The 10,065-nt window shown below is 54.6% G+C and overlaps 1 protein-coding gene across 6 annotated transcripts in view; it reads right to left on the bottom strand.

Annotated features, from left to right (window-relative positions):
• Nucleotides 1-2,426: 2,426 nt before the first annotated feature.
• Nucleotides 2,427-10,065, bottom strand: part of PACSIN2 (protein kinase C and casein kinase substrate in neurons 2) — a 171,399-nt gene continuing 163,760 nt past the window's right edge. For 4 of the 6 annotated variants that reach the window (XM_037848060.1, XM_037848062.1, XM_037848061.1 and 1 more), the window contains 3 exons: nt 9,519-9,641; nt 8,764-8,960; nt 2,427-4,160 (listed from right to left, as the gene is read on the bottom strand). In XM_037848060.1, the coding sequence (XP_037703988.1) occupies nt 4,048-4,160; nt 8,764-8,960; nt 9,519-9,641 (433 nt within the window). In that variant the 3' untranslated portion in view covers nt 2,427-4,047. The remainder of the gene's footprint in view (nt 4,161-8,763; nt 8,961-9,518; nt 9,642-10,065) is intronic. The other 2 variants (XM_037848063.1, XM_037848064.1) reach the window with 2 other exon arrangements.

The raw sequence follows: 10,065 nt of genomic DNA, 5'->3' as shown, positions 1-10,065 counted from the left end.
CCCCCAGGGTCTGTGCCCCGAGCTGATGTGAGGCAGTGTTTGCTGGGTGCATGAACATATTAGTTAGTTGGTTCTCAGTAGGCACTCGCTGTCTGGAGTCCAGCGCACTCCAGTTCAAATCCCAGCTCTGCCCCTAACTTGCTGTGTGGCCTGAAGCAAGTTACTCAGCCTCTCTGGGCTCCAGTTCCTCACCTGTAAAATGGTGCTCATACACGGTGGCAGAGGTTTCTGTGGCTCGTTACAGGGTCCGCGTGTGGCCGATAAATCGTAAGCCCTGGGCTGGTGGGAACGGTGGCCTGAGACGCCGCCCTGATCCTCCCACGCTGCGCTCGGCGGTGCCGGGGGCCGCGCCTGGCCCGGGGGCTCCAGGTCCCGCTCGGCTTGGGTGCGTCCACTGGGGGGCGCCGCGAGCCGCCTGCATTCGGGCCTCGGCTGGCTCCGGCCCGGGAGGGGAGGGCGCGCGGGGGCTTCCCAGTGTCGGGGTGGGGGGTGGGGGGCGTCGCCGCAGGTCGCTGGGGGTGGGGCACTGGCCCTTCACGGGGGGGGAGGGGAAGCAGGGGCGGGGCTCCCCACCGCCTTCGCGGCGGGGTCTGCGGGGCGCCCGCCAACCCAGAGAGCTCGGGCGGTGAAAAAGAAGGGGAGCAACGGGAGCTGACCCGGCCCCTCCGCCCGAAACGGGACGCAGAGGGGTGCCAGCCTTGCTTGGGCCTCGGTTCTTCGGGCCTATGGGCCCCACTCCAGGCCTCTGCCTGCCCACCCTGTCCTGGGTCCAGGTGGGTAGTCGGGCGACGCTCCCCGCCGCTGGAAGTGTGTGCGTGTGTGTGTGTGTGGGGGGGGGGGGGCAGCTCAAGGGCATTATCCGCCCGTTAGGGCCGTGGGCCCCCGGTTGGGAGGCCCTTATGCAGCCTGATTTTCTGCAGCGCCCTCGGGAATCCACCTGAGTACACATCCTGGAGGCCCTCACCCCCCACCCACGCGGCCCCTCCTGGCCTCAGAGTGACTGTCTTTGAGCCCACCGGAGCCCCCCGAAGGCATTCACTGAGCCTTCCCCGTTTGCCCTGGCTCCTGAGAGTCCTGCACACAGTAGGTGCTCAAGACAGACGGGGAGTCCCTGCCAGGAGGGCTCCTCAAGGGCCAGCCTTGCTGGGCTTCCCAACTACTTTCCTGGCCTGTTAACCCCCAAAACTGCAGGGGTCCTTCCCCACCTCCCCCATTCCTGGCCCCTCTTGCCCCAGGCCATGGCATGCCCCCCTCCCGCGTTTAGGCGTCTCCAGCCCCTGCAGCAAAGCCCAGAGTGGAGGCTGGCCCTGACACCCACACACCCCCACCTCCTGCAGGGACCTCCAGAGGCCTCCGCAGACCCAGCATTTAGCAGACCCAGCATTTAGCACACGCTGCAGCAGAGCCAAATCCATGCAGGGGTCCCTTGGTCCCCCTTGTTTGTTCTCTGGGCGTTAGCAGGGGGGCTTGGAGAGGGGCGATATGAGGGACCCCACAAGTGGGTGGGAGGGTTGAATGAAGGGCGGCGGGGAAAGGCCTGGCAGCGTGGAGGGTCCAGCTGCCTCATGCCACCTCTGCCCTGCCTGCTCTCGGGGATCTCGTGCACCAGCTGTGAATTGCCGTTCTGCTAGTGCGACCTCAGCAAGTTGCTGTTTCCCCACTGTGTTCCTTTTCGGCAAATGGGGTAGTAACAGCTGCCTGCTCCACCGTGCTGAGGGCCCTGGAGGCCCAGCACAGCCCGGGGCCCGGCCTCCACCATAGTCTGAACTGCGTCTGCTGCCCTTCCTCCCCCATCCCACCTGGACTCCGCCGCAGCCCAGGGCCGGCCCTCCCAGTGGGCATCCCGCACAGCGGCCCATCACCAGCAGTGTGGCAGACAACATGCCGAAGACTAAGACCCAGCCTCTGCCACTCGCCTCGCTCCTCCTGGATCCTTTGTGGGGGCCCCACCCCCAGATGGGACACTTTTCTAGGCAGCCTTTCCCAGGTACTGGTGAATGAGACGAGTGAGGGTGTGGCCACTGCAGTCCTCACAGCTCTGTAAAATGGGGAGGCTCGCCCGTCTCCTGCAGGGCTCTGTGGAGAGAACATAAGGGAAGCGCAGGGCCCAGGGCCTAACACACAGCAGGCACTCAGGAAACTGCTCCCAGGGGGGCTAAGGGTGGTGAGGGGTCACTTCTCTGGTCTGGCTGCTTGGTCCTGGGGTGGGGAGGGACGTGCCTGCTGCCCACAGGGAAGTCTGCGGCCGCTGGCTTCAGGGAGACGTGCCTCCAGCCCCTACCCCATAGGCCCTTGGGCAGTAGGGGCCCCGTGCCCTGTGTCTTACCCAGCAAAGTGCGAAACAGCGATGAAGACATGGACCCCACTATGCACCCCAGGACTGACATGATGGGGGCAGCATACGCATGGCAAAGAGACACTGATACTCACGAGATCAACTGTTTATTGATTTTCTAAAATACTATACGTTTAAAGAAACTCCTAAACTTAAAAGACTTGACAATTTTTGGTAGATCTGTAGCATAGGAATGAGGATTTCTGCTGGTAAGTTTTCATGACAAACATGTACACACATTCACTTTTCAAGCAAGACATGGAGCTCACTGGAAACGGTGAGGAAATGCATAGCTTGGCATGGCGGTGGTAATTTCACCAATATCTGAGTTACACAAAATAAAGGTTCCCTGCTCCGCCCCCGTGGTGGGCTGCAGTAGCCTTCTGCCCCAGCCCCTCTGCTCCCCTGAAGAGGCCCTTGTGCTATAAATGAGACCCAGCTTTTGTTTGCTCACAAATACATATGACTGTGAAATTTGCAACTGCTGGAAAGACATGGAAGTTTTTACAGTGTTCTGCTACGGAAAGGACTAAGGCTAGTTAAAAACTGGACCCAGAGTGACCAGTGAGGGCAAGATTTCACTACAGCAGTCTCAGAGGAACCAGCCAGACTTGTCAGCTGCTTCTAGCCTGCTTCTAGCAGTTACCAAATTAAACCCACTGTCAAAAGTCGTTACATCTCGTTTAAACAGTAGACGAGCTCTTTAGATTCTCTGAATATCAAATAATATATACAGATATACACCAAAAGACATGACAGTCTAATATAAAGCATCTTAATCTATTTTACAGATGCATTTGCTTGAAAAGTTAGTCTTTTTAATCTTCTAAATCACTGATAAAATTGTTAGCTTGCAAAAGAATAAAGTTTTAAGCAAAAATAGAGTGAAAATAGTTTTTAAATATGGCAACCTTTACAAGTATTACCTAAGATTATTTCTGAAACTCACATTCAAATGCCCCAAACGCATGAAGCGCATTCACAATAGAAACCCAACCTTAATGGGTTCCCTTCTTTACTGAGATCTCTTGCCTCAAACATCATCGACAGAAACGAGCTAGGTTTCTCGCAGATTAACCCATGCGGGGGCATGAGTGATTGACAGTACAACATGGAAATAGAGATATCATTTCGTCAAGACTGGTGTACATCCTACCTATGCCATAATTTAAGTATAAATGAATGGAAGAATGGGTATATAAAAAAAAGGTGTAACTTTACACAGCCTTTAAATTAAAAAAACTTCACTCAGGAAATGGCATGTAAGTTTGTTCATTTAAGTTGCAGGTGATGGGACGGACTCTCAGAGAAAGTGAACAAGCAGAACAAAAATCAGTGTAACCCACCATTGACTCGGAGGAGAGAAGGGAAGACAAGGTTGCGAATGTACAAATTCATGACGAGCTCACAGCGGGCCGGGGCGGCGGGGGGCGGCCCAGCCTTTTCTCTGCTGTGCTGCATCTGCCTGTGCTCAGATTTCTCTGTCTGCGAGTGGAAAGGATGGCGAGTCCCAGGTGAAATGACCAGCTCGTCCTGCCTTCAAGGGACACCACGAAGCCTAAAGCAACGGAACCATCATCTTTTGCAGGAAAAGGAGTGGACGCCCCATGTGGCCGGCTGGAGGCACCGGTGGAGCGGCTGCCCAGGCTGACAGCTAACGGAGCTCCAGGGCAGCTGCCGCCACGCTCTGCCAGCCTGCCCACCGGTCCCGGTCACTGGATGGCCTCGACATAATTCGCTGGGTAGAGGCCAACCTGTCCATTGTCCAAGCGCCCCTTGCACCAGCCCTGCTCATCCTCGTCCTCTATCTTGGTCAGCTCATCCCCTGCAAGACAAAGAGGGAGTGGGCTGGTGAGCAGGCGGGTACTACACTGCCTGCCTGGTGCAGGGCATGGCCTGCACTCGCAGCCCAAGCCCAGGAACCTGTTTCTGGGCCCAGAGGCTGGCTGACTGGGGTGGGAGAGGCAGGCGTTCTGCTGGGGATGGGGTGGGCAAGGGCCGGGTTATTTCTCTATTAAATTGCATTTTAAGCTGGTGTCAGAGGGGCCTCTGAGGGATCTGAAGACCACTATATAGCTCCCGCGACCCTGAAGACCATGGTTCTCAGTTGCCATAATGGCTCTTACGGGGGCTGCAGGATTCAGCACTGCAGCGTCTGTCCAGCCCAATGCCCCTGGGTCCCTGGCCGCCTTCCCACAGCCCCTGCCCTGGCCCTGCTGCCCTCCCTCATCGGCACCAGCCCACCAGCACTTCTCGGATCTCTCCCAGTACTGGTTGGGTGAGCTTTGTGTCTTCCTCAGCCAGCTCAGAGGCTGCGGGAGGGGCAGGGACCACGTCTGTCTGTCTGTCGTCTCTGTCTCTCTCCCCTGCACAGAGGACACCCTGAGATGGAGGCTGTTGCCTTCATTCTGGAATCTTCCCATGGCACTGTTGGTTGGGGTGGTCTCAGTCAGCTTTTTGGGAGTTTAATTACTAAAAGCAATTGGAAAACACAAACTGGTTGTGCACTGTTTTTGTTTCTAAGAGGAAAGATTTTGGAAAAGGTTTCTTCCATTGGGAGAGTCTCAGGCAGAAAGGAGGGACCCCTCACAAGAGTGGGGGGACTCAGAAGACGTGCTCTCCCACCTGGATGTCCCCCTCAATGGTGAACTTCTGCAGGCAGAGGGGACTGGTCTTCAAGACAGGTAAATAATTATATACACATTTCAAAGATTTCCAAGTTATTAAAAATGAATTTTTGATTATCATATTGATAAAGTAAACTAATATAATGCTCTTAGTAAAAAAAATTTTTTTCCCCCAGCATCTGCAATGGCCTAACTTACTTCATTTAGAAAATAGAAGCAATTAAAGGACAAGTTCTTAATCTTTCCACCACCAAATCTACCAGCCTGCCTGCATCTTGCCCATAATCCATTACTGTGGATGAATCAATAATTGTAATGTCTGTGCTCCTAAGACTAACCCCCTCCGCTTGAGCACTGTGCCTACAGCTATGGCGTCCCCCCCCCCCCCCCCCCCCCCCCCCCCCGCGTCATTGATTTCTTTCTGCTGAATCATCCCTATTCAGTTTTCTGTTTGTTCTATGTAAAGGAACCGCTCCCGTGGGCCCGGCCCTGTGCCAGGAAGGAGACACAGAGACGAGAGGGGGAGAGATGGAGCCCGGCCCCTCAAGGAGACAAGGGAACAAGGTGAAGGTGTGACTGGAGCGATGATGGGGCAGTGGCCCGGGGAAGGGTCCCCGGTGAGCAATTGCCCGTGACAGCAGCTCCGCAGCCTAGTGCCCGCGAGTGCCTGCGTGCGTCTGGCCTGGTGACTGCCCATAAAGCTACAGAGAACGGGATGGCTCAGACCTGCAAAGGAGCAAGTAATTGATGAAAAATGGATAGCCCCAGGGGCTGTTTTTTCTTTTTTTGTAAACTTTACAGCCTTGTATTTCTCTTTGGCATTTTGGTCCATTTTTCAGAATTAGTTCCGATCTTTTTCCATGCAATTATGCCTTCTTTAGCAATGCAGCCCCGACGTTTTCTATTCTGTGTGCCAGCAATACTGGCCAAGGTGCCTGCAGGGCCAGTGCCTGAGGCTGCTGGTTTTCTGGGATTGTCTGGACTCAAATCTCAGAGCTGCCACTCCCTGGCTCGGAGCCCTGGACAGACGCTTGGCCCCCTCTGTCATCGGGGACGCTGTGAGAGGCGGCAGTCATCCGTGGAAGGACCCCGGAGCGAGCTCTTGGAGACACTGGCCGGCATCACTCCCACGCCAGAGACGGCTGTTCTTCCCACTGCTGTGCACAGACGGCGGCTGCCAGGGCCTCACCCCCGGTCCTCATGCAAATCGGACTCAGACACGTCAGGAGCAAATGCGGAGGCCACAGGGGGAACGATAAGTCTCCATCTCCCCCCATCCCTCCTTGCGCCGCAGAGCCCTGGCAGTGCCGACACTTGGGCAACTGGCATTTCTTGCAGCTATCCTTGCAGGCGGCTCCGCTTGCATGGAGCTCCAGGAGCCCCTGCACCTGCGCAGGGGCTCAGAGGTTTATGTGAGGCACTGACCACTGGGGGCACCGATGTGAAGCAAATTCCATCAAGCAGGGCTCCTCGAGCACCCAAGAGCAGACAAGTGGAAAGCCGCAGGTGTGCTGCTAGTGATTTAAAACAAGCAGCACTGATTTTCCTGCAAACATTGAGGACTGCGTTTGGTAGGCCAAGCCCTTAATCTTGGGGCTTGCCCTTATAAAGCTTGTTACTGCAAAGGAGAGGCTAAGCCTACTTATAATTGTGCCTCAGAGTCTCCCCCAGAGTATCTCTTTGTTGCTCAGATGTGGCCTCTCTCTCTAGCTAAGCCACCTCAGGTGAACTCACTGCCCTCCCCCTATGTGGGACATGACACCCAGGGGAGTAAATCCCCCTGGCAACGCAGGAAATGACCCCTGGGGATGAGCCTGGACCCAGGACTATGGGATTGAGAGGGTCTTCTTGACCAAAAGAGGGAAAAGAGATATGACAAAATGGGGTTTTAGTGGCTGGGAGATTTCAAATGGAGTCGAGAGGTCACTCAGGAAGGTATTCTTGTGTGCTATACAGATATCACTTTTTAGTTTTTAGTGTATTGCAATGGGTAGAGGAAAGTACCTGAAACTGTTGAGCTGTGACCGGTGGCCTTGATCCTTGAAGATGACTGTATAACTACGTAGCTTGCACAGTGTGACTGTGTGATTGTGAAACCTTGTGGCTCACATTCCCTTTATCCAGTGTATGGACAGATGAGTGGGAAAATGGGAACAAAAATTAGATGAAGAACAGGGTGGGATGGAGAGGATGAAAGTTTTGGGTGTTCTTTTTTGCTTTTACTTTTATTTTAGAATAAGGAAAAGATTCAAAAATTGATTCTGGTGATGAATGCACAGCTGTGCGATGGTGCTGTAACTGATTGTATGCTGTGGGTGACTGTAGGGTGTGTGAATATATCTCAAAACTATTTAAAGAAAAGTAAATGAACAATGGGGGGAGGGGGGAATGGGATGTTTTGCATGTTCTTTTTTATTTTAATTTTTTTTATTTTTTGGAATAATTAAAATGTTCAAGGATTGGTTGTGGTGATGCACAACTGTATGATAATACTGTGAACAACTGATTGTACACTTTGGATGATTAAATGTTATGTGAATATATTTCAATAAAATTGCATTAAAAAAGAAAATAAGCAGCACTAGCTAAGAATTCACTTTAAATGTTGAACAGAAAATAGAAAACTGACAGAAAAACTTCCACACTGTAAAAATGTGAACTGGTGATTAGAAACACTGATTTCCATCAGTTTGCTCTTGACAACTCACCTGTAAATGGAAGAAACACTGTAAATCTAGAAATTACTGTCAAATCCAATAGCCAAGACTGAAAAAGTATTAGAAATTAAAACAAAATGGGGGTTGGGGAATAACCCCAACCAAAGTTATCAGAAAATTGGACAAAGATGGTTTAAAGACACAAAAATTTTTGAAACTGGCCGGGGGACACCAGGTCCCGACCATCCCTGGGGGTGAATGTCTGGGGAGAGCTGCCGGCAGCGCTGACAGCTAAGGGAAGGAAGCTGAAGGCTGGGTGGGAGCGAAGCCTCTGGACACAGCCCCCACAGGCTTCCCAGCACCAGCGGGGGGTGGGGGGAGGGAAGACAGCAGTCTTTCCTGGGTGCAGCTAAAGGGAGGGCACCCTTCAGTCCTGCCTCCCTCCCCACTCCCTGGGAAGGTGGCTGCAGAGGAGGGGGCGGGCCGGGGGTGACAGGAAGGGATTTGGGTGCCTTGGTCTGTTTTGGCTCTAGTCCACTCAGGCTCCTTTGACAGGTTCTAAGAAGGTGCTCTTCAAACTGGGCTGCAGCCCATTTTGGTTTGTTGCAAGCAACATCACAAACAAACAAAAAACCTGTCAAGAAGCTGAGCCCGTGGTGCACACGTGCTCCGGATGAGGGCTGTCGTCTGAAACCGTGGGTGTGGGGGCTGGCAGCATGTGCATGGCTGTGTGGACGGGGGAGGTGTAGAGGAAATGTTGCCGCCTCGCTGAGTGCTACACTGGGTTGGGGCAAGGCCATGGCTGTGCCCAGGGCTCCTCTGCCACCTGGGCACCTCTGGAGAGACACTTTACTCAGGGAGCTGCGGGGAGGGCTGGCTGATTCCAGAGAGCATATGCGGAAGCCAGGGTAGTCTTGGCAAACAGCATGTCAAGTTGCATCTTTTCACAACAAAGCTACCCAGGCCACATCACTGTGCTCTGTTTTGGCACTGAGCATATGCTACTTTTGAAATTTGGGCAGAAAAGACTCACAAACTGAACTAGCAGCAACTTTAGCAGATTTAAAAACAAAATCTGAGACATCCCCCCCACCCCCCACATCGGAGACAGGCACCCTGGGGGCCGGCTGGGGAGCCCACCTACCCGCTTTGAAGCTCAGCTCGTCATGCTCCTGCCCTTCGTAGTCGTAAAGGGCCCGGACCCGCACTTCCGTCCCCGAGGTGGTATCCTCATCAAACGGATTTGAGTCCCCGTTGGCATCCGTGGAGGAGAATGGGTTGTTAGATTCATCATCTGACCAGTCGGTAGGGTAGCTCTGGGTCTTCTCGTAGCTGCTCACGCTGCAAAGAAGCAGTGACACAGACTCCCTGAGCGAGGGCGAGCACCGGGCCTGAGGCTGGGGCCTCCTCCGTGGAGCCTGGCTCCCTCTCCCTGACGGCCCTGGTCAGGGTCCCTGCGGGGGTGGGGGTGGGCTGAGCCCTGGCAAGCGTTTGGCCCACAATCACGTCTGTCCTGAGGCCCCAACACGCAGGGACAGGCTGGCTGGAGATGTTGCCCACGCCAGCACCCGCAGGGACGGCCCAGCACAGACTGCCAGTCTGCCTTCCTAGGGGGAGGTACCAGGGTTTTGTCTTGATAGTGGTTAAATGGAGGACACAGAAAAAGCAACCAAAGTTTGTTAGCTGGTGCCCCTCCCCGAGAAGACGGAGAAGCCAGAGAGGCTGCCCCTCAGGCAGCAGCTGGGCCAGGAGCCAGGCGGCAGTGCCCATCTCCTGCCGGGCCTCATGCATTGCCTGGAGAGCTGAGGGGGTGAGACCCTGAGAGAGACCCCTGGACAGAGAGAGAGGGAGAGAGAGAGAGTGTGAGGTGGAACCAGAGGAAAACGTTTGTTCACCAACTTTTTGGCCTTAATGTCCTCCTTCTCACTGACGGTGCTCCCTGTGTCGTCCTCGTCCTCGAAGGGGTTGTAGCTGGACTGGGACTGCGCTGACTGTGCGGGGTTGCTCGGGATACTAAGGCTGCTAATGGGGAGAGAGAGAGCTTTCAGGGGACCCCAGCTGCGGGACCACAGTGCCAGGACCTGAAGGAAGAAACCAGCTCCTCATCGGACTGTTGGCCACCGCCTGAACAGAAGGGTGATTTCAGCAGCACACTAGCCAACACCTGGCTATAGAATACACTTCCAGCCTCATCCCTTACCCTTCCTTGCATCTGGAGGCAGTCTCTCCGGAACAGGAGCCTTGGGCCAGGGGGCGATGGGTGATGCTGGAGCACAAATTATTCCCAGGCTGGGAGCCTCTCCACGATGCTCCCCAACCCAACCCTCGTCCCCTCTGCCATGGGCTCACCCTATGGGGGTGACCCAAGGGTGCCCACCTAGGAGCTCGGATCCTATGGATGAGCAGGAGGGTGGCCCCTGGGGCTCTCCAGACCCCACAGCTCAGT

Source organism: Choloepus didactylus, chromosome 8 (assembly GCF_015220235.1).
Source record: "Choloepus didactylus isolate mChoDid1 chromosome 8, mChoDid1.pri, whole genome shotgun sequence".
In the NCBI taxonomy this organism is placed as follows: domain Eukaryota; kingdom Metazoa; phylum Chordata; class Mammalia; order Pilosa; family Megalonychidae; genus Choloepus; species Choloepus didactylus.
This window is presented reverse-complemented; position numbering and strand designations above follow the sequence as displayed.